General features: G+C 58.7%; 1 protein-coding gene and 1 pseudogene across 4 annotated transcripts in view; both read left to right on the forward strand.

Annotated features, from left to right (window-relative positions):
- Positions 1-680: 680 nt before the first annotated feature.
- LOC309819982 lies at positions 681-1,172 on the forward strand (annotated as a pseudogene). Its single transcript has one exon. The product of its transcript is annotated as an uncharacterized misc_RNA (transcript).
- The window catches only part of DPP9 (dipeptidyl peptidase 9), a 41,084-nt gene continuing 14,307 nt past the window's right edge, over positions 1,033-27,809 (forward strand). For 2 of the 3 annotated variants that reach the window (XM_082650036.1, XM_082650038.1), the window contains exons 1-13: positions 1,033-1,168; positions 2,157-2,209; positions 4,805-4,892; positions 8,533-8,786; positions 14,605-14,717; positions 15,912-16,085; positions 16,169-16,337; positions 17,086-17,199; positions 20,464-20,592; positions 21,864-21,925; positions 23,504-23,604; positions 24,267-24,444; positions 24,674-24,836. In XM_082650036.1, the coding sequence (XP_082506162.1) occupies positions 4,837-4,892; positions 8,533-8,786; positions 14,605-14,717; positions 15,912-16,085; positions 16,169-16,337; positions 17,086-17,199; positions 20,464-20,592; positions 21,864-21,925; positions 23,504-23,604; positions 24,267-24,444; positions 24,674-24,836 (1,513 nt within the window). In that variant the 5' untranslated portion in view covers positions 1,033-1,168; positions 2,157-2,209; positions 4,805-4,836. Of the gene's footprint in view, positions 1,169-2,156; positions 2,210-4,042; positions 4,098-4,804; positions 4,893-8,532; positions 8,787-14,604; positions 14,718-15,911; positions 16,086-16,168; positions 16,338-17,085; positions 17,200-20,463; positions 20,593-21,863; positions 21,926-23,503; positions 23,605-24,266; positions 24,445-24,673; positions 24,837-27,809 lie in introns of those variants that run through there. The other variant, XM_082650037.1, reaches the window with a different exon arrangement.

Raw genomic sequence — 27,809 nt, forward strand, 5'->3', positions numbered from 1 at the left:
TCTTGTAGAAAGTGGTATGGGCTGAAGCAACAATGTCAACATTTGTAGACAGGCAAGAGTTTAAAATCTATCTATGAGACGAACTAATGAAACATTGTTGGGCTTCAGGGTGGGTTTGAGAGCAGTTTCTCTCTTGGATTGTTTTAATAGTGTGTTTGTGCGTGTTGCGAAGGGGGTTATTGGATTTTTTTTATTCTGTATCTTCCTCCTTCCAGCTTCCATTGCATCAAGCAGAGTGATGGATATTCAGTAAGAGCGGATATTCAGGAAGTTGCTGCCCAGACCACCGTGAAGGAAGGAAACAAATAATGTTCATTTTAGGAGCTACAATGTAACAATCTCCGTAACATTGTTTATGATAAGCTTAAGAAGGGCGACCCTAACATGTTTCCCTAGTGCTGCGGGTATCACGTTCTCCTCACAATAGAAAGGTCCCCGGTTCGATCCCCAGCAGAAACATTTCTACATCTTTACTGTAGAATTTTTAAATTTGCTTCAAAGTAATTTCAGTAGAAATTCAGCGTCGGTGCCTTTTTCTTTTTTCTTATTTCTCTAGTCTTTTTTAGATATTATGGAATTTAAAAAGTTATTGCAAAGTAACACAAACTCTAGGTCGATGTTTGACGAGAAAGTTTTAAGTGGACGGTAAAACTAAGAAAAAGCTGTAAAACACACCTGCGTTGGCCGGGAATCGAACCCGGGTCAACTGCTTGGAAGGCAGCTATGCTAACCACTATACCACCAACGCTTGGACGAACACGTTTTTCTCTAGGAGCCTTTAGTAGAAGTATTATCGGTTAGGCCGGGCAATACCAAGTTACTGGGGGTGTCTCTCCCAACGTCCCTGCTCGCACAGGAAGACGCCACGTTTAGGACGTTTCACCCCACTTGCCGCGGGGCCGTGCTGGCGCGTTCCCCTCCCCAGCGCCCCGGACTCCTTGGTGCCGGCCGAGAGGTGGCCAATCCCAGGCCGCCGCCTGGGCCGCTCGACTTCCGGGTCAAAGGGGCCTGAGCTGCCGGGCGTCCCGCGTCCGCTGCCGCCGCTGTACCCTGCGCCCGCCACTTCCTGGGCTGCAGTCCCGGGCATGGAGCCGCGAGCTTGAGACGCCGCTGGCCCCGGGACGCCCTGCCCAGCCCGGCCCTCGCCCCGCGCCGGCCTCGAGCCCCGGTGAGCAGAGCCCGCGCGCCCCGTCCGGCCTCGGCCGCGACCCTGAACCCGCCATTGACCGGCCCCACCTCAGTCCCGACTCTGGATCCTCCACTGACCGGCCTCCCCGGTACTCTCCGTCCCGGCCTCCGCGCACCCCGGCCCCGCCATTGCCCAGACTCGCGGTTGCTCCAGTCCCCGCCTCCGTTTCCCCTCCGCCCCGGCCTCTCCTCACTCCTTCCCCGCCCGTTCCCTCCATCGGCAGGGCCACCTCTCAGCCTTTCCAACGCCCGGCCTCTCCCGACCTCCTCTCCCATCCCGTTGCTACCCAGACCACCTGGCTCTGACCCCTTCCGGGGGTGGCCTCACCCAGTAACGCCTTCCCTTCCTTGTCGGCTCTGGAGGTCCCCACCTTCTCCCCGTCCCCATCCAAACCCACGCTATCTATATGAGACCAGAGACCACTTCCTTGACCTGCTCCACCCCTTCACCCCTCCCCAGCGCTCGGCTTCCCCGCCACCCACATCCCCACAGGTCCAGCCCCTTCCCTCAGCTTCGCTCCCAGGCCAGTCCAGCCACCCACCTTCTTCGCACAGAGGCTCCGACCAGCCTTGACACTTCCCCATCCATGCGGCAGCTGAGCCTTCAGGAGTAGCCCGTTCTCTTTGAGCCCATCCCTGACCCCCTCCCCCCCACCGCGAGGAAGTCACTTGCCTCAGCGGCAAGAACAAACCTTTCCAGGAGCTGGGACTAGAGCCCAGGAGGGGTGCCCTGTGGCCACCAATCCCTGTCGTCCCTTGCTGGATCCTGGGCGAATTGGGCCCCGTGGCAGGACTTTCCTCCCTGGTGTGGTTCATACAGCGCTTCAGGGCTGTGAGGCATCCTTAGGAACTAGTGGGTACAGAAAATCAGGCCCAACCATCAGGGACTCTCCGAGTGGCAGGAAAATGAGTAGTTAGCCGGTCCCTCCATTAAATCACAGCGTTAATAAGACATTTACTCTGTCAAGGTCTGTGTCCCACGTCTGCAGCTGGAATGGAGGCTCTCTGGACCCTTTAGAAGGTCAGTGGTGCTGGGCTGGGGTGGCCGGGAAGGCTGGGTGTGTGCTGGTGGGATTCATTTGCCTGCTCCTGGATACAGAATTTGGCAGGAAGTGGTTTTCTGCAGCCCTGGGGTCACTGGTCTTGGGGACAGTTAGCCAGGCCCCAGGCCAGGGGCTGCAGCTTCGTGTGCTCTTGCTGGAGACTTTTCTTTCTATCTAGCATCGTATGCTAGATGTCCACGGACAGAAGCCCTGGAAGGACTGGGGGAGAAAAAGGAGGGAGCACTAATTCCAGCTGGATTTGGTGGATGTGTGGCTGCATCTCCCCCTCCCCCGCCACACACACACCTTATACAGTGCCTGGCGCTCAGTCTGTGAATGGTGTGGATTCTGGCTCTGAAAGGAACTTGAGTCCAATTCTCCCCTTGGTGTAATTTTAAGTAACTTGGTTAGATGGCAATATTAGCTGGCCCGTAGTTTCTGCTATGTCAGCTGCTTTACCCGTGCCATCTCACTTAATCCTCACAGTAGTCCTAGGTGTAGGCACTGCAGTCCCACTTTTTTTTTTAATAAATTTATTTATTAATTTGTTTATTTTTGGCTGAGTTGGCTCTTTGTTGCTGCACGCGAGCTTTCTCTAGTTGCGGCGAGCAGGGACTGCTTCTTGTTGCAGTGGCTTCTCTTGTTGAGGAGCACGGGCTCTAGGCATGCGGGCTCAGCAGTTGTGGCTCACGGGCTCCAGAGTGCAGGCTCAGTAGTTGTGGCACACGGGCTTAGTTGCTCTGCGGCATGTGGGATCTTCCCGGACCAGGACTCGAACCCGTGTCCCCTGCGTTGACAGGCGGATTCTTAACCATTGTGCCACAGGGGAAGCCCTGCAATCCCACTTAGTAGCTGGGAAAATGGAAGCACAGAGAAGTTAGGCGGCTTCTCCAAGGTCACATAACCCAGTAGTGGCAGAGTCAGGATTTGAACCCAAACCTCTCTGACACCAGAGCCCACAGTTTTCACCACTGGACTGAGGTGAAATCAGTGCTTCTTTATGGTGACATTTTGCTTCACTTCTTCCATCGGATCTCTGTCCTGGGACCAGGCGCTGCTTTCTTTTCCTTTAACCATCAGGACACCTGTCTCGTCAAGAAGGGGGTGGGGTGCCCACCAAACCAGGGGTCCCTACCAAACCAGGGGTCCCTTTGACTTTGTTCAGTGTTCAAGTGAGTACAGGGACTCGTTCATTCAACCTGAGACGTTTGCTGTATTGAGTGCTTCCTGTGTGCCGGGGCCACAGCAGGAACAGGACAGATCGGGGCCTGCCTCCGTGGAGCTGACTTCCTGGTGCGGGGTGCTCACACACCCAGAGAGGGCTTCTCAGCCTCAGCACTAGCGAGATTTGGGGCCAGGTTATTCTTTCTGGTGGGGGAAGGGCATCCTGCTAATTGTGGGGGACTTAGCAGCATCCCTGGTCTCCACCACCCAGATGCCAGCAGCATGCCTCCCAGTCGTGACAACCAAAAACGTCTCCTGGGAACACCAGGCCTCGTCAAGACCCCCTGGCTTAGGGGATTCACTGACCGCCCCCAAGAGACTCTGCGCTCCATGACCACCTGACCCTCAGAGGTCCTAGGATGCTGCACACATTTAAACACACAAACCAAGAGGGAGGGACAGGAGGCGACTCACAGACGCCGGGGGCCACCCTGATTTATACCATCTGAACCATTGGGGATTTATTTTGGTGTCTAGTGTGAGCTAAGGATCTAACTCCATTTCTTTCCCCCAGACAATGAATACAGAGTTTCCCCCCCTGGGCACTGTGGACACTGGGACCAGATCATTCTCTGGGGTGGGCCATCGTGGCCACAGTAGGGTGATGAGCGGCATCCCTGGCCCCACCCACCGGATGCCATGGTACCACTCCCCAGGCAGTGGGAACAGCCAAAACTGTCTACAGACACCACCAAGGGTCCCCTGGACGGGGGGTGGGGAGAGAGGGAAAATCACCCCCATTGAGAACTACCATTTTAGAATGAGTGCTTGCAGAAAGGCCCAGGTGTTGAGATGGGGATAACAAGGTAGCAACTTCAGACTTCATGCCAGGAAAGACCCCTGAAGAGGTGATACTGGGACCCAAAGGATAAGAGGAAGCACATCATACAAAAAGCAGGGCAAGGGTGTTCTAGGCAGAGGGAATGGTAAGTGCAAAGGCCCTGAGGTAGGACTGAGTCAGCGTGTTTAGGGGAGATTAAGGCCAGCGTGTCTGGAGATCATGGTCAAGGAGGTGGGGTCAGGAAGGCCATCAGGGAGCAACCACAGTGGGGAATTTGGGTTTATTTGATTTCCAGCAAGTGCCGTGGGTGGTGGCCCCCGAATCGTTTGAAACTCTCATCTCAGGGACTCTCACCTTGGGAGAACCACCCGGTTTCTGGCAAACGCCTGGACAGGTGTTCGAACTTCGAGTTTCAGGACAGGGCCTGCACCGTCTGCCTCATGAGGAGGCCCTTGGCATCGGGTGTTCCCCGCAGACAGGAGGGTGGCCTCGAGGAATGGGAGCGGGGAGGGGGGCCCACAACCCCACACTGCCAGAGCTGCAGCCCTTCGGTCTGCCCCCCTCGCAGGCTCACCCACCCAGAGGTCAGCCGAGTGGTTAATGCGGAAGGTTAAGAAGGTGCGGCTGGACAACACAAACACAGGACGTTGGAGAAGGTAAGGGGCATGCCGTGGGAGCGTGGTCGGTGGAGACGCGGTAGAGGTTCCCGAGTTTCCAGCAGAGTCTTAGGTCTGGGAAGGCACCTTGGCCACCTCGACGTTTCGGCATTTCCCCAGGGTGCGCGTCTGGCGGTTCTGCGTGGGCGGCAGCGTGGGCTAGGGAGGGGTTGTTCAGCCTTGGCATTTTTGACACTGGGGCTGGGTCATTCAGTGCCCGCACTGGCATTGTCGGGTGTGGAGCGTCACCCACCCGTCACGACAACCACAGATGTCCCCAGACATCACCCCGTGTCCCCTGGGAACGGGATCAGCTCCAGGTGAGAACCCCTGGCCAGATGGTCAGGATGTGGGTTTTGGGGTCCAACAAACTGGGGCTCCTGTCCTTCCTCGTGGGTGACTTTGGGCGAACCACATGACCTCTGAGCCTACTTTCCAGTCCAAATGAGGACGAACCCAGCACTCACTAACCAGGGTTGCAGTGAGGATTAAACGTAATCACCCACACAAGGCCCAGGCGCTTGTAAGTTCCACGTGTGGGGCCCGGCGCGGGCTGAAGGGACCGCAGGAAGTCCGCACCCTAGCCGACCTCTCTCACTATCAGTTTTCTGATCCTCAGGCTCATCTGCTTTTAGGGAGCGCAAGGATCGGGGAGGCAGGAAGGGAACGGAAGATGGTTCTGGGAGACAGGGCTGACGTTAAGCACAGTCACTCGTTTCCCGGATGTGGGCTCTGAAAACGGGTGGTGTGCGTGCATTCGGGTGTCAGGACCCCGAGTCTCATCTCTCCTGTGCGCTAGGTACCACGTGGGCACGGGCTGGGCTGCACACTGACTTGAAGAAGCTGAAGGCCCAGGCAGTGCCAGGGCATATGGCCTTCATAGGGCAGAGGATGGCCTGCTGCTTCCAGGGAACCGCACCCGCAGGCATGCGCGAGTTCCCTGAGGGCCACTCTGAGGCATTTCCGGAGTGTGGCGGGCCCCGCCCCTCCCCTCCCCTCGTGCCTTATGAGAATCTGCTTCCCTCATCACTGGCCCCGCCTGGGTCTCCACCAGGTGCCCCTGTGGGCGGGTGGTCCCAGCCCGTGAAGCACTGGCTCAGACAGATCACAGAATGCCATCGGGCCTCGACTGTGACCGCACCAGCGGGTCCCGAGCTGTGCACTGGCGGCATCGTGGGCTGTGAGGCGTCCTACCGATTGGCAGAAGGAGAGCGTGGGTGGACCTGGCCTAAGTGGCTTAGAATCCACTTTGATTTCCCCAGCTGTGTAAACTCTTGAGGCAAGAAGCCGAGCCCCAGCTGGCACTGAATGAGACGGGCCGGCACCCTACGGGCTGCATTGCATTCACCTGTTCCCCCTCCGAGGCTCCCTCTGCGTCTGGGGAGGAGAGGGGCGAGCGGAGGGCCGGGGTGTAGCAGCAAGCCTTAGCCTGGGAGCTCGGGCTGCCTGGCCACATCTAGAAGATTCCTAGGACTTTCTCCCGATGTTTCATCTCGTTTCTCATCTCCTGGATCGTGTTTTTGCTTCCTGGGCTCTCTGCGCGGATCGGAGGCAAGATCATTTTTATCGTTCTTTGCTGTGGAAAGAAGTCATGAGATTCCGGGAGTGCTTCCGCCAGCCTCTCCGCTTCTGGGGTTCCCCGTGGGAGCCCTGGAGGCCACGGTCTGTTCTTTTGCCGTGAGCAGGGCTTGAATTGTGGCAGCCGAGTCGGTGGGGGGCTCGGCGGGTTAGAGGACATCCCCTGCCTTGGTTTTCTGGGCTTGGTGCCAGCAGCGCTTGGGGCCGTGTGGGCTCTGCAGCGCTCAGCCGGTCCTGGCCCGACCCCTGCCCAGCACCACCCGTGGCCCCTGCCGCCCTCGAGGTGAACCGCAGCTCTGCGGCAGGCCGGGACGGGCCACACGTGCCCCTCGGCAAGGCTTCCGTCCTTCCAGGGTTTGCTTTATTTGACCCGAGGGCCCCGCAGGCTCTGATGGCCTGTGGTCTGTGTCTTCAAAGCCGCCGTGGGAGGAGCTGAAGTGTCTGGGGGACAGGACACGCCAGCTTGTTGCCCCGCCACCGCTCTTCCCCAGCCCGGCTGGGTCAGGGAGGACTGAGCAGGGGGCGTGGTTGGAAAGGGCACTCTGATAATCAGCCCGCAGTGGGTGCTCAGGAACCATGGGAACCGCCTCGTGTCTCTTTCTCCCCTTGCCTCTCAGAGCGGGCAGGGGTCCTTTGTCCTGTGGTGGTCACTTCAGGGTCTCGTATTGGCAAGGGGCAAAGCCTTCTGGGAGTCTTAAGCCTCCCACTGGAAGGGGGGGCACCAGCTCTGTCCATGACTTCTCTAAAGCCGTCCCCTCCTGGAAGGGAACTCAGACTTGTGCCTGCAAAGCCGCTAATCCCAGAGGATGAGGAATCCCAGCGTCTGGCGAGGCCTCCAGCCATTCGGTGCCCTCGCAGGAACTCGAGCCCGGCCCACTCACATTGGCTGGCCTCGCTAGACGACCCTGGCTCTTCCAGAACCGGGTCACCGTGGCCATGTTTAGATTTCCCTAAAACAAATATTTGTCTGGCCAGCCCTGTTCAGTCAAGAAGTGTGCTGAGCAGCGGGGGTGGGGGTAGGGGGGAGCCGTTGCACAGCAGCCGCTGCCCCTGGAGGGGGAGGAGAGAGTGGGATGGCCTCTGGGGGAGGGTTGCACATCCATCCTCTCACATGGAGCTCCCCCGATGTCCAGCGAATATCTGCCTGGGCCTCTGAGCACCTCTGGTGAGGCACGAGAGGTTCCCCCGCTGGCCAGCGAGCTGACAGCACTGGTGAGGAGGTTTGCAGACCCACTGCTTAACGCTCAGTTCTTGGTGCGGGAGTGACTGTGTCTCCCAGCGGGCTGTAGGGGAGACCATGATTGCTGTGGCTCTCCGAGGAATGCCTCCTGTGTGCCGGTGCCGTGTGAGGTGCTGAGACGCTGCTGTGAACGGGACAGACGCGGGGGAGACAGAAAGGGGACCCGTGAACAGCCACTGTGACGAACGCTCGGAGGGCAGGGCAACCAGGTGGCAGGTGAAAGGTGAACGGAGAGACAGGTTTTGGTACAGATGTTCACCTGAGGACCCGACAGATACTTAAGCTGAGATCTGATTAGAAGTTAGTCCAGTAGAAAGAGGAAAAAAAGGGTTCAGGCAGAAAGGATAGCACATGCAAAGGCCCTGGGGCAGGAAGCAGTCTGGCCTGTTTGGGCAGCTGAGAGAAGGCCAGTTTGCCCGAGGCCTAGTAATGAAGGTGGGTGAGATGTGAGGGCCTGGCAGAGGTCAGAGGGCAGAAACCATCGAAGGCCGTGGGGAGCGCTGGTTTTTAACCCTGGAGGGTGTGGAAAAACAAGGAACGGTTTTAGGTCAGGGGATCCGAGTTGCAGTGCATGTGCAGTCAAGCTGAGAGATGGTTGCGGTCATTCAGCTGAGAGGTGATGGTGGCCTGGATCTCAGGATTCGTGGATGGAGAGAAGAGGAACGATTTGAGAAATACTTAGGCGGGGCAGGGAAGGTTGCACGGGGCTGGGGCCCTGCCAAGGGAGTTGGAGAGTCTGATGGGAGGCAGCTTGTAAGTGGAACCTAGGTACCGCCCTCCCACCTTCTCATTGTCTTCCCACCCGTCCCTCCCTCCTCGTAGCTTCTCGCTGAATTCCGAGGGGGCGGAGAGGATGGCCACTGGGGCGCCGACATCCGACCGGGGCGACGCAGTCGAGATGGAGGACCCAGCCTCCCGCTTCCAGGTGCAGAAGCACTCGTGGGACGGGCTCCGGAGCATCATCCACGGCAGCCGCAAGAACTCGGGCCTCATCGTCAACAAAGCTCCACATGACTTCCAGTTTGTGCAGAAGACGGACGAGTCGGGCCCCCACTCCCACCGCCTCTACTACCTGGGTAAGCCCCCGGGCTCCCCTCGGACCCCCACGGCTGCCCTCGAGCCAGGCAGCATTTCTGGGACAGCTGTTACTAAGTCCTCTAGTCTCCAGATGTTGGCCAGTCCAATTAGTTAGAAGGTCCCAGTAGAGGGCCTGGCCCTGGGCAAACTGTCCCATGAATGACGTAGTGCTGCCCACGTTGTGATGCCACCCATGGATGACATCTGTTTACAGTGAAAGTCTGGGGCAAGGGTCCCCCACGGGGCTCAGATGTGTATGTGACCAGAGCAGAGGGCAGTCCTACTCCATCTGTGTTACAGCAGCACCATGGTTCGGGCCTGGCCTGTGGGTCTGAGGCCCTGAGATTGTTTCCAGCCCTCGTCAGCGGGGCCCGCCCCCTGAGTCACTTCCCCGCCACCTGGGCTGGGCTGGGCCTGGCTAGTGAGCAACTTGACTTCCCCTCAGTGGGAGTTGAAAGTAACTCAAGTAGATGCTTGCCGGCTAGCAACGCGTTAAGAAGGAACCTGAGGCTCAAGGAAAGGCGCCACGGTGGCACCTTTGCCTCGTGGGCTGACAGTTGGGGTTTGCTCTCCCTGCCCGAGATCCCTGGCGGCTAAGCACGTGAATGGCTAATCACGTCTGCCTCCCGGTATGTGCCTTGAGAGCAGCACTTTCTACGTCATTGGCAATTATTTATGTGTTTGTGTTCCCTGCCGGCCTTTGGGGCACAGATGAGGCCTCGTGTACACCTGTGGCCTCAGCAGCTGGGCCAGGGCCTGGCTCTTGGTGGGGGGACAGCAAATACCTGTTGAGCAAATGAATTTCGCTTAAAGGTCTTCCAGGGCAGAAAGGAACAGTGCCAAGCATGTCCCTTTGTAAGTAGCCTGACACGTTATTGTTGGTTCAGAGCAGGTTTTTAACCTCAGCACTGGACATTGGAGGCCAGCGCTTTCTCTGTGTATCCTCAGCCTGCCCCCAGTCAGCCCGCCGTCAGTATTGGAAGCGAGTGATGGAGTGAATGAATGAGTGAAGGTCATCCCCTGCCTGAGGCTGACCCCACGCCGAGGACCGTGAGAGTGACTGAGATGGACGCCAGATGGCTCTCCCTTTCCCACAGTCCATGAGTCCATGCCATCTCTCCTCCTAAAGGCCCATGTGGAAACCATATGGCAGTTTGGCAAGCAGAGGCAGACAGAAGAATGGTCTAGAAGGGTCGGCAAGCGACGGCTGTCTGTTTTTAGAAATCTAGTTTGGCCGGTGCACAGCCATGCCCACTGGTTTACAGACCGTCTATGGCTGCTTTTGAGCATAATTGCAGCAGAGGTCATATGGTCCGCAAAGCCAAAAATACTTGCTGTCTCTGGCCCCTTGCAGAAAAATGTTTGCCAACTCTAGCCTAGGAGAGATTAGGGCATGCTTCAAGTTTCATTTACCCAAGGGAGAGTTGGCTGTTAGGACCGAAAGTGGCCAAGGCTCTGGGACAGTGGTGAGCTGTTGCCTCTCTCTTTTTTTTTCCTGTGGTTCCGTGGCCCCCAATCCCTTTCTCCCAACGCAGTCTCTGTTGGACCTCTCACTCTCTCAAGTTCAAGGTGCCGTCCTGGTCACGGTACTTATATGAGCTTCCTGGGGCTGCTACTGAAACAAATGCCCACCGACTCAGTGGTTTAAAACAACAGAAACGTATTCTCTCTCAGTTCCGGAAGCCAGAAGTCTGAAATCAGTTTCTCTGGGCCAGTCAAGGTGTCCGCAGGGCCAGTCTTCTTCCGGAGGCTCTAGGGGAGAATCCGTTCTTTGCCTCTTGAGGCTTCTGGCGGCCACCGGCATTCCTTGGCTTGTGGCTGCGTCACTGCAGTCTTTGCGTCTGTGGTCTCATCGCCTCCTCCTCTCCTGTGTGTCTGTAATCTCTCTGTCTCCCTCTGATAAGGCAGGAGATTACATTTAGGGCCCACTGAGATAATCCAGACTAATCTTCCCAGCTAGAGGTCTTTAACGTTATCCCGTCTGCAAAGGCCCTTTTGCCAGGAAGGTAACGTACAGTTTCCAGGGATTAGGACATGAGTGCGTCGCCATTGCTAAGCCAACCACAGAGCTGCCGAAAGGGACAGAAATGCTCCGAGCTACTTTGAGCCACCAAGGGCCCCTCATAGTAAGGACACGGGTGTGTCAGGGAACCCCCCAGCCTCATGACCAGCACTGAGAAGCCCAACCATATGGAGTCCAGGCATCTGCCCTCGTATGTTTCTCTCCGTGGCTCCACCCTCACTGCCCACTTACCTTCCACTGCCACACTCCCGGGATTGCACGTCTGGTTCCAGCCACCAGCAGAAATGGACCAGCTTTTTCTGAATTTCTGGGACAGCGAGTATGATTGGCTTAGACATCCACTCATCCAGTCATCCTTGGCCTGGGGCGGGCGGTCCCTGCTGTCTATAGCAGGAGCTAAGGGCCCTCTCTTGTAGGGGGCAGCTCCAGACAAGGACTGTGGACCCACTGCGGCTCCAAAAAGTGCCTAGAACAGCCCAAAGCCATCCTACTTCTCTTGGGGTGACGTTGCTCACCCTTGAGCTGATCCAGTCTGCATCACTCAACACCCTCGGAGTACCCTTGACCTCACTCCATGTCCAAGTTCCTGGGGCAGGTCTCCCCAGAACCCCCATGTATTTATAACCTGTCTGCACTAGCCTGGTGCCAGGGGAATGCTGGCAGCCAGAAGCATTTATGGATTGAACAGAAAGGACCTCTAGGGGCGATGCCCAGCCCGCCCCCTGCTCCCCTGGGACCCCTGCCTCCTGGGCGGGCCCCAGGCTTGCCAGTCACCGTCCTCTGGGAAGGCTCATTGGGAGCCCAGTGCACGTGGGATGGAACAGAAAAGGGAACGTGCCTGCTGCTCGGGCACGTCCCCGGAAGATGATTCCAGGGCTCAACTGCTCCTAGTGGGTCGGCTCCTCCCCCCTGCAAACGGGTGTCCTGCATTCGGTGGAGGAGGGCACGGGGCCCCAGACAGCACTGGGGGTCCCTTAGGGGGTCCCTCGTGTCCTGTGTTCAGGTCCAGGGTCACACGCCCCATGTGGCCCCTCATCCAGGCCACGCGGTGTTTGCCCAGGCCTGGGCCACCTGCTGTGCTGGTGGGCTTTGGGGTGGGGTGCTGTCCCCAGAGATGGAGTGGAGCTGGTAAGAGGAGGCGCAGGGGGGACCGTGACAGCAGAAGTCAGCGGCTGTGGTCAGCCGTCCCAGACCCTTGCCGTGCACACCGGCATAGGTGCCTGCCGAGGGCAGCTCCTCCAGGGAATGTGCCGGGATGGGCTGTTTCATGTCACTGCTTATGAATTGTTGGCGGGGGGAGGCAGCTCTGATGTCCTTGGCAAGGCTGCACCGTTGATTTCCTGTTTGGAAGGCTCTGGCTCCCAGAGAGCTTGCGGACAGGGGCTGTCCAGAGCCCACAGCGCTTGGCCGAAAGTGGCCACCTGCTCCCTCCCAGCTTTCCACGCTGGCCCTCCCAGCCACCACGCTGCGTGGTGTTTGCTTTTTTTTAAATTGAGATGTAATTCACATCCCATAAAATTCTCTCTTAAAGGTGGAGAGCTTGGTGGTTTTGGGTACAGTCACAGTATTGTGCAACCATCACCACAGTCAAATTCCAGAACATTCCATCACCCCAGAAAGCAACCCTGTGCCCATTAGCAGTCACTCCCTATCCCCCTCCCCCAGCCCGTAGCGACCCACTGACTTGCTTCCTGTCTCTGGATTTGCCTGTTCTGGACGTTTCACAGAAATGGAATCACAGGGACTTCCCCTGGCGGTCCAGTGGTTAAGACTCCGCGCTTCCACTGCAGGGGGCGCGGTTCCATCCCTGGTCTGGGAACTAAGATCCCACAAGCCGTGTGGCCAAAAAAAAAAAAAAAAAAGAAATGGAATCATGCACTGCACGATTCTCGTCCCAACTTGTCTTGTGAACTTCGGAAGATAGCCCCATCGGCAACTCAGACGGGCGGCGTCACATCCGTGCCTCTAGCTGGGAATGATTCCAGCTGTGGCAGCTTAGAGAGTCCTTAGAAGTCGAATTGTGAATGCTTCCCACTTGTAGCTTGCATTTTCACTCTTTTTTTACTAACTATGCTTCATGAGGAAACTGTCATGAGTGGAAGACGCGAGTCACTTGCCATATTGAGAAGCTACCCATAAGAGTTACTGTGGTGGAATAGGTATTATTTATGAAGCTCTATCTAGCTCTGGAGGTGCCAAGCTTGGGGGGCGGCCCGCCTGTTCTCCCACTCTTAGAAGTGAGAGCGCTGGGGCTTCCCTGGTGGCGCAGTGGTTGAGAGTCTGCCTGCCGATGCAGGGGACATGGGTTCGTGCCCCGGTCCGGGAGGATCCCACATGCCGCGGAGCGGCTGGGCCCGTGAGCCATGGCTGCTGAGCCTGCGTGTCCGGAGCCTGTGCTCCACAACGGGAGAAGCCACAACAGTGAAAGGCCCGTGTACCGCAAAAAAAAAAAAAAAAAGTGAGAGCGCTTACGAGGAAGAGAGGCCAGCACCAGACCGAGCCTTCCTCCTGGAGAAATTTGGGATTGAGAGGGGTCAAAGCGGGACGCCTGCTTTCTGTGACCCGCTGTTGGCCACAGCGCATTCCTGGGCCACCGCAGAGCATCCCGCCTGCTGCCTGGGGGCTCTGCCCCAGTCCCTCACCTTGTTGCCCAGAGAGTGGGGAACCCAAAGCTTCCCGAGAACCATTCTGCTCCCGCCATTAACTTTGTTAACAGCCATGGTATCGTCATCTATCAAGGCAGAGGCACTTCCAGTTGGGACTTCCCTGGCAGTCCAGTGGTTAGGACTTCGTGCTTCCACTGCAGGGGGCATGGGTTTGATCCCTGGTCGGGAAACTAGGATCCCACACAGGGTGTGGCGTGGCCGAAAGAAACCTGGTTAGAAGATACGTCCTTGTTTTGTTTTAGTTGCCGCTGTTTGTGCTGAGTGCTTGTATCTCTTACCTCACTTCATCCACACAGGGGTCTCGCTAGGCAGCTCCTGTATTTTACAGATAAGGTCACGTTAGCTCAGCGGTTCTCAGTCGGGGTGCTCCTGCCCCAGGGGATGATGCTCAGCAGTGTCTGGGGACGTCTGTGGTTGTCACACTGGGGGTGCTCTTGGCATCCAGTGGATGGGGCCAGGGAGGCTGCTCCACACGCCCCAGTGCCTGGGATTGCCCCCCAGAGGATGACCGGCCCCGGTGTCCGCAGCACCGAATGGGAGAGGCTGGACTGGATACACATTTCCCAGTCCTTCTGGACCTTTGCCCGTTCTCTGATCCTCGATTAATTCCTGGACCAGAGCCCAACCTGTGGAGAGCTGGGAATCACTGACCAACCCCCCGTTTTTCATCCTCTTGTGTGCTGTTTCTTTTTATTTATTTATTTATTCATTTATTTATTTTGGCTGCGCCAGGTCTTAGTTGCGGCATGCGGACTTCTTAGTAGTGGCATGCATATAGGATCTAGTTCCCCAAGCAGGGATCCAACCCGGGCCCCCTGCATTGGGAGCACGGAGTCTTACCCACTGGGCCACCAGGGAAGCCCCATTGTGCGCTATTTCTTCAGTAACTGAGGCTAAGATATTCAGCACTAACATCTCAGGTGGAATTGCCTGCTGCTCCTGCTGGCAGGTGTAACCCAGGGTCCGTGGCTTTTCTGGGGAGGGGTGTGCCGTCAGGGTGCTGGAGAAGCAGGAGGAACCAGCCGGGCCCAGCCATGGGGAGTCAGGGCCCGAGGCCCGTCCCGCCCGTGTCCCTCGCCCCAACCCTGGCGAGGGCGCCCATTCTGGTTTTCCTCTCTTCCTCCCAAGGGATGCCCTATGGCAGCCGAGAGAACTCCCTCCTCTACTCCGAGATCCCCAGGAAGGTCCGGAAGGAAGCACTGCTGCTCCTGTCCTGGAAGCAGATGCTGGATCACTTTCAGGTGAGCCGTGGGAGTCGGGCCCTCCCGGTGGGCAAGGCAGGTGGGCGCACGGCAGCCCCTTCTTCGGCCTCACTCAGCTTCCTTGGGCCCTGCACCCACCCCACCCCTCCTGAGGGGGTCCCAGCCCATCCCCCGCTTAACGGCAGCCCCTCAGAGAGGAGCGCCTGGCCCTGGACACCTGTGCCACACCCACCCCCTCCCTTTGGTGCACACCCGAGCCCCAGCGTGTAGCTTGCGGTGACAGCTCCCGTCAGAAGCACGTCTTCCTCTTAAATGCCTCACCAACGGCGTGCAAGCAACTTGGGCCGAGACCCTTTTATAGAAATTTAGCTAATAATGGATGCCGCCCAAAGTCACCTCGCTTCCAGAGGGGCAGACGGCCGGTGAGCGGCGAGAGTGCTTTGTGCACTGGTGTATGTTGATTTATTTTTGATCAAAAATAAAATATGACAGTACGCAGGGAAGGGAACCCGTGCAGCCCCTCTCTTCTGCCTGTCCCCTGTCCCGGGCTGACCAACTCCTATTCACACGGCTTTCCTCGCAGCGTGGGGCTCATTGTGCTTTGGATTCTGCTCTTTAAAAATGCATTTCTGGGAATTCCCTGGCGGTCCAGTGGTTAGGACTCCGCGCTTCTGCTGCAGGGGGCGCAGGTTCGATCCCTGGTCGGAGGACTAAGACCATGCATGCCACGCAGCACAGCCAAAAAAAAAAAAAAAAAAAAAATTAATAAATTAAGAAAATAAAAATGTATTTCTTCCCTTTAACGTTCCTCTGAATTTCCACATCATCTTCAGAATTCTTCTTGGGGCAGCTGCATGGTGTCCACCGTAGTTTACCTGCCCGCCCTGCCCAAGGTCAGGCGTTAGGGTGGTCAGGCGTGGAATCTGCCCCACCCCTACCCATGCCAAGAGCATGAACGGCTGGTGGTGGGTGGCTTCAGCTCGAATGCTCTCGCAGGAAGAGGCTGTGACCAGGGAGGGAGGGCGGGGGTCTGTAGGGTGTAGGGTGGCCCTGGGGGTGGAGGAGGGCCTCATGTGTCCTAGAGCGATTTGGTGGGGGGTGAGGAGGTTGCAACTACAGGTGAGCCCCGCAGCCCTGCCCATCTGTGCCGCTCTGTGGCCAGGGTGCTGGAGCCTCCAGCTGCTGATGCCAGTGTTCCGCCCCGCCCCCCGGCCCCGCCCAATGTGTCCCCAGGCCACGCCGCACCACGGGGTCTACTCCCGGGAAGAGGAACTCCTGCGGGAGCGGAAGCGCCTGGGCGTCTTCGGCATCACCTCCTACGACTTCCACAGCGAGAGCGGCCTCTTCCTCTTCCAGGCCAGCAACAGTCTCTTTCACTGCCGGGACGGCGGCAAGAACGGCTTCATGGTGAGCCCCCGCTCTCTGGTGGGGGGAGGCGGGGCAGGTGGCGGCCTCCTGACCCCCTGAGCTGGGTCTCTGTGTGTCCCCAGGTGTCCCCCATGAAGCCCCTGGAAATCAAGACCCAGTGTTCCGGGCCCCGGATGGACCCCAAGATCTGCCCCGCCGACCCCGCCTTCTTCTCCTTCATCAACAACAGCGACCTGTGGGTGGCCAACATCGAGACGGGCGAGGAGCAGCGGCTGACCTTCTGCCACAAGGGTGAGGCCGGGTGGAGGGCGCCGGGAGGAGGGCGGGGCGGACGGGAACCAGCACCCCTGGTGTGGTCTGTCATCACAGCCACCAGTCCAGCTTCTAGAAAGACTCCCACCCCTGTCACTGTGCTCCCTGCCGGACCACCAGGCGCCTTCCCAGAACGTGATCCCACGGCCCCTCTCCCGTGGCTCCCCCTCTGGCCCCACAGAGAGTCCAGCTGCCTGGCTCAGGGTCTGCCTCTGCGTGAATCGCCCCGGCCACTGGGGCCTGGCCTCCACGCCGGACACTTGTGCGCCTCTGCTCCCCTCACCCCCTCCTGCCTCCGCTCTCCTGTCCCCATGCCATTCTTCCAGCCCAGAACTCACCAGACCCGGCCTTCCCCTCAGGCCCCTGCTTGCCGACAGTGACATCAATCCTGTGCAGATATATCTGCGGGACTGCATGGGTTGTGGCCTCTGACCCTGATCCCTGCCTCCTGTCCTGCCCAAGGCCCTGGTGCCCTCTCACTAAACCTGAGCTTCTCAGCCAGGGGCGACTGGGGTACTGGCCATGTGCTGAGACATTTTCAGCTGTCACAGCGAGGTGAGGATGCTCCTGGTATCGAGTGGGTGCGGCCAGGGAGACTGCTGCACACCCCACAGCGCCCAGGATGCCCCCACAGAGAACGGTCCGGCCCTGATGTCAGCCGTGCCAGGGGAGAAGCCCTGCTCTAAACCAGACTCCTCATCTCTCGCCCGGCCCCCTCCCCATCCAGGCTTGTCCAGTGTCCTTGACGACCCCAGATCCGCGGGTGTAGCCACCTTCGTCATCCAGGAAGAATTTGACCGCTTCACTGGCTACTGGTGGTGTCCCACAGCCTCCTGGGAGGGTAAGCGCCTTTCCATTTTTAGAAACACTTCTGCAAACACTTCTGTTAGCAGAAGCACAGTGTACATGCTGGTCTGCTCTTTGCTCTTTTCATTTAAGATAAACCTCAGCAACCTTCCCATCAGCATCCGTGTCTCAGTCCTTTGAGGCCGCTGTGACAATACCACAGCCAGGGCGGCTTATAAACAGCTGGCATTTATTCCTCACTGTTGCAAGGGCTGGGAGTCCAAGTCCAAGGCAGATTCGGTGTCTGGTGAGGGCCTCTTCCTTGTTCACGGATGCTGTCATATCACCCTGTCCTCACATGGTGAAGGGTCAGGGAGCTCTCTGGGGTTCCTTTTTGTGTGTGTGTGTGGTATGCGGGCCTCTCACTGCTGTGGCCTCTCCCGTTGCGGAGCACAGGCTCCGGACGCGCAGGCTCAGCGGCCATGGCTCACGGGCCCAGCCGTTCCGCGGCATGTGGGATCTTCCCGGACCGGGGCACGAACCCGTGTCCCCTGCATCAGCAGGCAGACTCTCAACCACTGCGCCACCAGGGAAGCCCTGGGGTTCCTTTTTATAGGGGCACTGATCCCCTTCATGAGGGCTCCACCCTCGTGACCTAATCACCTCCCAATACATCACACTGGGGGGTAGGGTCTAACATTTGAATTCTGTGGGAACACAGACATTTAGTCCATTGCAGTCAGCACCCAGAGAATCCTTTAACTGTGGATGTCCCGGGGGCGTGGACGTACCACAGTTTAGTTAAGAAGTCCATACTGATGGGCACTTTGGCTGTTGCCAGTTTCCGGTTTGGGTTTTGCTTTGGTGTTGTAAACAATACTGCAGCAAAATCTTCCTACATTTATCCTCGTGACCTCCTGGGAGTATGTTAATGGTCCTCAGACAGGGGTGGTCTGCCCCGCCCCCCACGCCCAGGGGACACTGGGCCGTGTCTGGGGACATCTGTGGTTGTCACGACTGGGGGTGCTCCCAGTATCGAGGGGGTGGGGGCAGGGGTGCTTCTCCACACCCCACCCCAGGGTGGCCCCCCGCAGAGAATGGCCCGACCCTAATGTCTGCAGCGCCAAGTATCGAAAATCCTGCCTTAGAGAAAATTCCCAGCTGTAAGAGAGATGAATTGAAGCTACATGCATCTTAAATCTTGACGGATTTTGCCAACAAGTTAGAAAGAAGCCAGATCAGCAGGCCACTTTGTATCTGTTTTTCTGTGCTGTGCGTGAGGCGAGGGTGTCTTATCTCCCCTGTTCAGTGGACCAAAGTCTGTTTCCTGAGCACGGGGAGAGTCGTTTCTTGCGGTGCGTGAGTACCATCACACCCTCTGCTGCACGAGCAGGAGTGGGCCAGGCCTCCGCTGCGCATAGAGTCCTCCCTGGCCTTAGCGCCTCTGTGTGCGTCCGTGGGCGAGCGGCCACGCAAGCCAGGATGCGGGGGCCCAGGCACTGGCCATCCGCCGCCTCAGCCGAGTGCCACCTCGTCTGCTAGTCACCCCTGCCTTGACTTCAGCGTGTCTTCTCCTTAAATCAATTTGAAAAGAAAACATCATGGTCCTACCATGAATAGAAGCTAGGCATGAAAACCGTGCAGCGGAGAGAAACCAGCGCCGAACATGCTAGCCAGCGCCCAGGTAAAGGACGACTTGCCAGCGTCAGGCGCCTAAGGGCTGCTGGTGCTGCCGAGACGGGGCCGGGATCGGCACGTTCCTGGGGAGGACGCCGCACGCGCTCCCCCTTCATCTGGGCCGGGATCTTTCACCACCGCAGTGCTGTGTGTGCCCCTGGTCCGTGTCTCTGGGGAAAAGGGCTCCAGGTCAGGAGTCAGGGTCCTGGGTCAGGTCACTCAGCTTGTGACTCTGCGTGCCTGAAGCAGGTGACCATCCACCCTTCGACTTCCGGCCTATAAAGTGAGGTCTCTCCCCCTCGGCCCTGTGGCCACGGAGGCTGGGTCATTCTCTGTGGGGGGCCTTGGTGACTCAGCGTGTCACCTGTCACCTGAGTTGTGACAGCCACAAATGTCCCCAGACATTGCCACATGGCCCCTGGGGACACAGAATGGCCCCTGGTTGCCATTCACTGGTCTCGATGACATCAAGATACTCACTCTACTATTCTTAACAGCTCAGAACCCCTCAGGGGCTCAGATAGAGCCCCTGAATGCTGAGGCCAAGGGACGTCTACCCCGTTTGCTGTAGCCCCACTCATGGCATGCACCCGTGGAGCTACATGACCACAGCAACCCAAGAGGGTCTTTCCTGGCCAGGAAACTCAGGGCCCCGGAACGACCCATGCCCAGTGGACGGACACAGGAGCCCTTATCACTGAGTCAGAGCTGCGGCACTTCCACTGCCTCAGCCCTGTGGCTGCCAGCGCCCCATAGAGCAGGTGTGGAGACCCGAAGGCAGGGTGGGCTTGGCCGAGGGCAGCGGATGTCATTGGTTCATCCTAGTGAGTCAGGCGAGGGTACAGGAAGCAGATGGGGACCCTTCTCGGCAGCCGAGAAAGGAACAGCCGTGGGCTCCGTCCCCTTGATGTTGGCATTGCCCGTGCTCACGCCCCTTGCTAGGCTGTCAGCTCCCAGTGATTCGCTTACTTCTCATGACAACTTCCACTGTACCCCTTCTTGAGCCCTGCCCCAAGTGTTAGTCTGCTCGGGCGGCCGTGACCACGTCCCACAGATGGGGCAGCTCAGACGTCACAGCCTGGAGGCTGGACGTCTGAGATGGGGTGTCGGCAGGTTTGGCTTCTTCCGAGGCCTCTCTCCTCAGCTTACAGACGGCTGCCGTCTCCCCCTGTCCTCACGTGGTCTCCCCTCTGCGTGTCTGTGTCCTAACCTCTTTCTATAGCAACAGCAGTCATACCGTATCAGGGCCACCCTCAGGGCTGCATTTTAACCGAATCACCTCTTTAAAGACCCCGATCTCCAAATACAGTCCCGATCTGAGGTCCAGGGGTTGAGACTTGAATGTAGGAGTTGGGTGGGCGTGTGGTTCAGCCCGTAAGTCCCCACGTGGCCATCTCCCTTGCCTCCCCGTGCTGGGAAGAGCGCCGTTCTTGCTCTGGTTTTACAGGGAAGGAAATCGAGGCCCCAGGAGGATATGTGACTGGCTTCAGGCCTAGTACACGGCAGAGCTGGGTTTCCGGCCCCAGGGACCATTCTTGTCTGGGCCCTGCCATGGTAGAGCAGAGTCCCCGTGTGGGCAGGGGCGTGCGGGGCGGCAGAGGGGACACCCGGCACCCTCAGCAGCGGCCCTGCCCCCTCCCAGGTTCAGAAGGCTGCAAGACGCTGCGGATCCTGTACGAGGAAGTGGACGAGTCCGAGGTGGAGATCATTCACGTGCCCTCTCCTGCGCTAGAGGAGAGGAAGACGGACTCCTACCGGTACCCCAGGACAGGTGAGGGCCCAGGACACATGAGGGCGGCTCGGCTCTGAAGCCTCATAGAACACAGTGAGGCACCAGCCAGGATGGGCCCACAGGACCCAGACAGGGATGGACCCGGAGAAGCAGGCTGCACTTGGGAACAACAGCCAGGCCAGCGCCACCGTCAGTGGTGACTGGTGTCCTGCCTCGGGGCCCAGGAGACAGTAGGAGCCCTGGGGAGGCAGTGGGAGGTGTGGGCCCCCTCCGGGGGTGCATCAGACACTCACTGCCTTGTGAGAATACAGGGTTTGCCCAGAAATACATGGAAGTCCCAGAAATCTACCAATTCTTAAATGTGGCTCGAATCATTTAAAAATACTTAGCAGGACTTCCCTAGCGGTCCAGTGGTTAAGACTTCACGCTTCCACTGCAGGGGGCACGGGTTCGATCTCTGGTTGGGGAACTAAGATCCTGCATGCCGCACGTGGCACGGCCAATTTAAAAAAAAAAAAAAAAGACTTAGCCACACAAAATACATGTGCAGGCCAGGTTCAGCATCTTTGGGACCTCCGTGGAAGCCTACGACAGACTCGTTCTTGCTAACTGTGGGCCGTGCTAGGCAGAGCCTTCCTACGGAAACTTCCAGTCCCTGGTGTGAATGGGGAAGTCGGTCCTTCCCTTCCCCTGTTGGAGAGACGAGGAAACAGAGGCACCGAGACATTACCTGCTGGGGTGCGAGAGCCACGGGGGCCAGAGTTGAGATCCGTCATAGGAATAACAGGGGCCTGAACCAAATCCCACCCTGGAGGGCATGTCTCGGTCACCCCAGCCTATAGGCCACCTGCCTCCCGACAGCTGAAGACTGGCTGTGTCACTGGGACGTGGGCCACCTTTCTGCATCATTGGTGCTTTTGTTACGGGCGTGTGCTGTCTTTGCAGCCAGCATTCAAGCTCTCCAGAGGCAGAGAGGCATCCTCCTCGTGTTTGTGTCCCCCTCACGGCCCTCCCACCAGCCCAGGCCTGACCTATGTTCTTAAACAGCAGAGACGTTGCCACGTCACTGTCGGGACTAAGGTCCAGGCCCAAAGTCAGACAGTCCTGCCTGGGGGACTTTGTGCCTGGGCCAGAGAGGGTGACGCACCTACAGAGAGACCTTTGGCCACCTGGCGCCTTCCTCCCCTCCCCCCACGCCGGCCATGTCCCTGCCTGTGAGGATCACCCCCCACCCCAGCCACCGCCCCCAACACCTGCTCTGAGCCCTCTTGGCGACACCTGCCAGATCCACCTCGCTTTCGTTTCTGCAGGCAGCAAGAATCCCAAGATCGCCTTGAAACTGGCTGAGTTTCAGACCGACAGTCAGGGCAAGGTAAGAGGGGTCTGGGCGCCTGGGAGAAGCTTCTGGATGAGGAGAGGAGGGCCGGGGTGTGCACTGGGAGACGGGTCCAGAGGCTGCTCGCCCCCATTGCATGGCAGGTGCTTCTCTTGGCCAACTGAACCTGAAGAGGTTCTGCCCGGAGCCCCGGCTTCCAGGCTGGGCCCTGCCGCCCGTCACTCTGAACCTGGACTCCGAGACGGGGAGTGGTGAGCCCAGCCCCACCTGCCTCCAGGTGGCCCCGAGGCGTGGGGAGGGGACGCCCGGGCATGCGAGGACGGTGGCTCGCAGAGCTTCCAGAACAGGGAGCTCAGAGGGGTGGGGAGCAGTTGCCTGGAGCACCCCGACCTCAGGCCAGGGGTGCCCCACCCCAGCCTCTGAGCAGCTCCTCACATATCACTTCACCGGCCCCATCTGTTCTGCATCCTTCCCTCTGTCAGCTGGTCGTCGTCGCACACAAGGGTCCTCATTGCCCAGGGAGTCGTTCCTCAGGACCCCACAGCCAGGAGGGCAGAGGAGGCTAAGGGGAGAAGGGCTGTAGGGATGCCCAGCCCCACGTGGGAATGTCAGAGGGCGACGCCCCTCGCAGCAGAGGTTGGAGCAGGCGGACGAGCCGGGAAGCCCCTGCATATTTTTGCCAAAATGGCTTCTCATGTAATGTTTCATAAAAGAGGCGTGAGATTAAATACACCTATTTTCATGATTGGGGGGGTGGTTTTGGGTTTGGGCATGATTAGGCCCTAACCAAACCCCTTCTGCACTCTTGACCGGAACATTACGGCAGGTTCTACAGGGATCTGTCCTAAGTGGCTTTGCTGAGCCCCCACCAGCTGTTGTAAATGGTTCCTGGCCGTGTCGGATGGGCAAGGTCCCGAGGCGGGCGTGGGTTTTGCCCACTGAACAGGCAGGTGGGGCAGGCAGGGGTTGGTGGCGAGCCTGGGTGTGGGCCGTGCTGAGGCCCTGCCCGCCTCTCCTGTCACCCCTCCCGGGGAGATGCCCTGCCAGCCCCGTGTCACCTCCAGGAAGCTGCAGCGGCCAGAGGCTGTGTCTTACCCAAGGCCACCCGGCTCTTCAGTGACAGCCCAGGCCAGAGCCCTTGGTTTCCAGGCAACAGGCTTTCATAGCAAAGTACCACTGGGAGGTTTAAGCCACTGAAGTTCATCATCTCCCGGTTCTGGAGGCTAAAGGTCCAAAATCAAGGTGTTGACAGGGCTGGCTCCTTCCGAGGCCTTGAGGGAAGATCTGTTCCAGGCAGCCCCCCTTGGCTTGGAGACAGCCGCCTGCTCCCTGTGTCTCGTCACAAGACGTTCTCTGCCTGAGTGGTGCCTCTGTCCCTTTTTATAAGGACACCCGTCCTGTTAGGTTGGGCCCCCCCACCCCAGTACGACCTCATCTGAACTAGTCACACCTGCGACCACCCCGTTTCCAAATAAGGCCCCCTTCTGAGGTACCAGGAGTTAGGGCTCCAACATGTGGAGCCGGGGGGGACACAGTGCCCCCCAACAGTGGCTGTCTCCTCCTGGGCAGCACATGGGCAGGCCAGACTGTAACCCGAGTCTGCTTTGCCTTTAGATTGTGTCGACGCAAGAGAAGGAGCTGGTACAACCCTTCAGCACGCTCTTCCCGAAGGTGGAGTACATCGCCAGGGCCGGCTGGACACGCGACGGCAAATAGTGAGTGTCTCCCTCACTAGGTAGAAGGTGTCCTTTTGCAGTCATTTTCTACCTCTTCTGCCCAAGTTGGGGCAGACACCTCTAAACCAGGGCCCCAAACCACCACCCGGGGGCCAAATCCAGCCCGCTGCCTGTTACCATACAGCCCACAAGCCAAGAATGGCTTGTCCGTTTTTCAGTGATGCAGGGGGAGATCCAAAGAAGAGTATTTTGGGGGCTTCCCTGGTGGTGCAGTGGTGAGGTCTCTGTGCTTCCACTGCAGGGAGTGCGGGTTCGATCCCTGGTCAGGGAACTAAGGTCCCACAGGCCACGCAGCACGACTGGGGGGAAAAAAAAAGAAACTGTCCACTTAGAGTAGAATATGAAACAAAGGATAAATAAAGGCTGAGGATTTGGCAGAAGTCGGCCAAGTTTACGAATGATGTGAGGTGTTTTCAGAACAAACTGGATTGCACGGTTCTGTCAGCACCCCCGTCTCCCCTTGAGCGGGCGTGCCGGCTACGGACCCTTTGCGTGCTGCAGGGTCACCTACTCAGGTGTCAGTGAGGTCGGCAAAGGAGGCGCCGTTCTGATCAAACACAAGTGTGGAAGGGGGGCCATTGGGCCCTGGCTGGCCTCCGCTGGCCCCTGAGGTGCCGGTCCTCTCTTGCCTCACCCCCCAGTGCCTGGGCCATGTTCCTGGACCGGCCGCAGCAGCGGCTTCAGCTCGTCCTCCTGCCCCCGGCCCTGTTCATCCCCACCGCCGAGAACGAGGAGCAGCGGGCAGCCTTCGCCAGAGCCGTGCCCAGGAGCACCCAGCCGCACGTGGTGTACGAGGAGGTCACCGACGTGTGGATCAATGTAAGGGCAGGGGTGTGTGCCCCACCCGGGCCGGGGTCCCGCGTCCCCGCCCCCAGCTCCCCAGCTGGACGGGGGCTGGCGATGTGGAGAAGCCAGCTCCGGAGGGAGAGTCGGTGGGGTCTGACCTCTAGCCAGGCAGTCGGAGCCTCCCCTTTCTCAAAGGGATGTGTCCCCCCACCACCCCAGCCCCCGCCTCTGACACATCCTCTCTCTCTCTCTGCCCGGACAGGTTCACGACATCTTCTATCCCTTCCCCCAACCAGAGGGAGAGGACGAACTCTGCTTCATCCGTGCCAACGAGTGCAAGACCGGCTTCTGCCACTTGTACAAAGTCACCGCTGTTTTGAAGCCCCGTGGCTACGACTGGACCCAGCCCTTCAGCCCCGGGGAAGGTGAGCGACCCTGACTAACACCTTGCTCATCGCCTGTGGTTTGTTCCCTGGTCCCGCCCCAGAGGGAGTGGGTGCCAGTGACTAAGAGGCCGGCCTTTCCCAGTGCCAGTCCTGGTCTGGCAGGGTTATCACAGCCGGCTCCCGGCTTATTCAGGCGGCAGTATTTATTGAGCGCCGACTACATGCTAGGCCCTTTGCACACCAAGTCTGTGCTGTCTGGCTCTTTATAGGAAAAGCTGCCCCGCCCTAGGTGCGGGGTGGGGGTGGTGGGGGGCGGGTATCACTGTAGGAAGAGAAAAGCGAAGACCTCTGCTCTGGTGGAGGAGGCAGGCATCATCCACATACAGTGAGAGGCCAGGAGGCCAGGGGCACAGCAGTGGATAACGTGCCACAGAGCAGAGACCGGGTGGAGGCAGAAGCAGCCACAACACGGCGCTCCAGGCCGAGGGTCAGCCCGTGCAAAGGCCCTGCGGCAGGGCGGGGCTGGGCCTGGCGTGTTGGAGGGACAGCCAGGAGGCCTGTGTGGCTGGAGCAGAGTGAGCGAGGGGGAGACAGGGAGGAGGGGAGGGCAGGGAGGGGACGGGGCAGGTGGCACAGGACCTCGTGGGCCGCGGGGAGGACTAGGGCTTTTACCATTGACCTTCGGCCGGTTTAGAATGATTCTTGTGGCTGTTCATGGAGCAGAGCCTGAGGGAGGGGGGAGGTGACAAAGTTGGGGTCAGGCAGTGGGGCTGAGCTGACTCTGCTCTAGATCCAGGTGGGCCCGATTCTGGATGTACTTGACTGCTGAGCTGACACGGTGGATTGCACTGGGGTCTGAGAGAGAGAGAGGGACGGCGTGGACGTCTGAAAGGGTTTTGGAGTTCCAGTCTGAGATGGAAAGACTCTGAGGGGACAGTTTAGGAGAGAACTGTTGAGTTGGGTTTTGGACATGTTCAAGTTGAAGCTCCGTGCAGGTTCTGGGGACCAGGGTGGATCCACGGTGGGAATGTGGGTGTCCTCACACACGGATGGCATCTCAGCCTGGGCACAGGCTGGGGCACCAAGGGCGGAGCCTGGGTAGGTAGGGTGTGGTCTGAGTGCCAAGCAGGGCTCTCAGAGCTTGGAGCAGGGTCTCCCCGGCACTGCGGACATCAGGGCCGAATCACTCTCTGGGGGGTGTCGGGGTCCTGTGGGGTGTGGAGCAGCATCCCTCCCGCCACCCACTCGATGCCAGGAGCACCCCTGTTGTGACAACCACCGATGAACCCAGACACCACCCAGTGTCCCCTGGGGGTGGGACTGTCCTGGATGAGCCACAGGGCTTCAAGGCCATGCCCGCTAAGGAGACTGAGGCCGCCACGGTGTGAAGACGGTCACCCAAGGGAGGGGGTATCCGGGGGGCTCGGGCGCCGCAGGAGCCCGAGGGTCAGGAACAGACTAAGCCACAAGCTGCCGGGGCGTCAGGTGAGATGGGGACCAAGGAGTGACCACCGTCTGGGCGTTGTTGTCCTTCAGGGTTGAGCGCGGCTGTCACAGGCCAGCTGAGCCGTCTCAGAGACACTCGTCAGCATTTGCTTTCCTGTTTGGAAACCCCCTCGCCTTGGAGATCTCACTGGAGAAACCCTCATCCTCCCTCTTGAAATGGGCAGCCAAGAGCTCTCATTCTGCCTGGTGGTTGTTGAGTGGGGCTCATGGCAGGTGCCCCCGGGGGACCCTTGCCTTTGAGGTGGGCCCTGCTGGTTTCTCCTCCGCCCTTTGGTGCCCCGACTGCATCCTCCCCACCGCCCTGCCTCAAGGCCTCCGCCTGCTGCAGGCAACTGAACGGTCCAGAAGGCAAGGCCAAAGGAGTGGGTTCCTTAAGGGCGTCCCGGCCGAGTGGGAGGGCAGTCAGGAGGCTGGGGACCCGGTCAGGAGGAGTGTGTCCAGGTGACACAGGTGGCTCCCCAGCAAGGGGCCGGGAAGGGAGGAGGGAGGAGCCTGGCATGGTCTGCGGGACCCTCTGGGCCGTGAGCAGTGTGGGCTTGAGCCCAGAAGACGACTGAGGGCAGTCAGAGCGAGTGGGAGCAAGGCAGGGGGGCCAGCAGGTTGAACCATCGCCCAGGCCTCCTGGGGGCCTCCTGGGGGCAGCAGGAGAATTGAGGGCACAGCGACTGTGGACTGGGAGAGGTATGTCGGCAGGGCCGGCCCCAGAGGAGGCCTGTGCGACTGGGCTCCCTGCCTGGGCCCAGCAGAGTGGGTGTCCAGCAAAGGCGTGAGTGGGCAGGAAGTGGCGCATCCGGCCCCTGGTGAGTGAGGGGCGGAGGAACAGCCCTCCCTCCCGGGTCTTCTTGTGACAAGTCACCCGGCCCAGGTCTCTGCACTGGAAGTTCCTGACTGTGCAGCCCTGTGGATCTGTGCGGGGACATCTGTCCCTCCCTAGGTGACGTGGTCAGTAGTGTGCTTCAGATCCAAGAGGATAGAAAACAATTTTAGGGACTTCCCTGGTGGCACAGTGGTTAAGGATCTGTCTGCCAATGCAGGGGACATGGGTTCGAGCCCTGGTCCGGGAAGGTCCCACGTGCCACGGAGCAGCTAAGTCTGTGCGCCACAACTACTGAGCCCGCGCACCTACAGCGCGTGCTCCACAACAAAGAGAAGCCACCACAATGAGAAGCCTGCGCACCGCAACGAAGAGTAGCCCCTGCTTGCCGCAAGTAGAGAAAGCCCATGTGCAGCAACGAAGACCCAGTGTGGCCAATAAATAAATAAATATTTAAAAAAAAAAAGAAAAGGAAAGAAAACAATTTTAACCAGTGCTCATAAACTGTCTTAATAATTTCTAACATGTGGCAAGACACATTCCGTATTGTTATGTACCTGGTAAAAATTCAAAAGCGAGGCCTACCCACCAAAAAACCTCCTGTAACTCCACTGAGCCTTTGCTCAGCCCCAGAGTTTAATCAAGATCTGGTTACGTGGCCTAAGCAGTCACAGGTCCAGGCATGGAAGGTG

The sequence above is a fragment of the Grampus griseus genome (assembly GCF_964374135.1).
Source record: "Grampus griseus genome assembly, chromosome: 3".
NCBI lineage: Eukaryota > Metazoa > Chordata > Mammalia > Artiodactyla > Delphinidae > Grampus > Grampus griseus.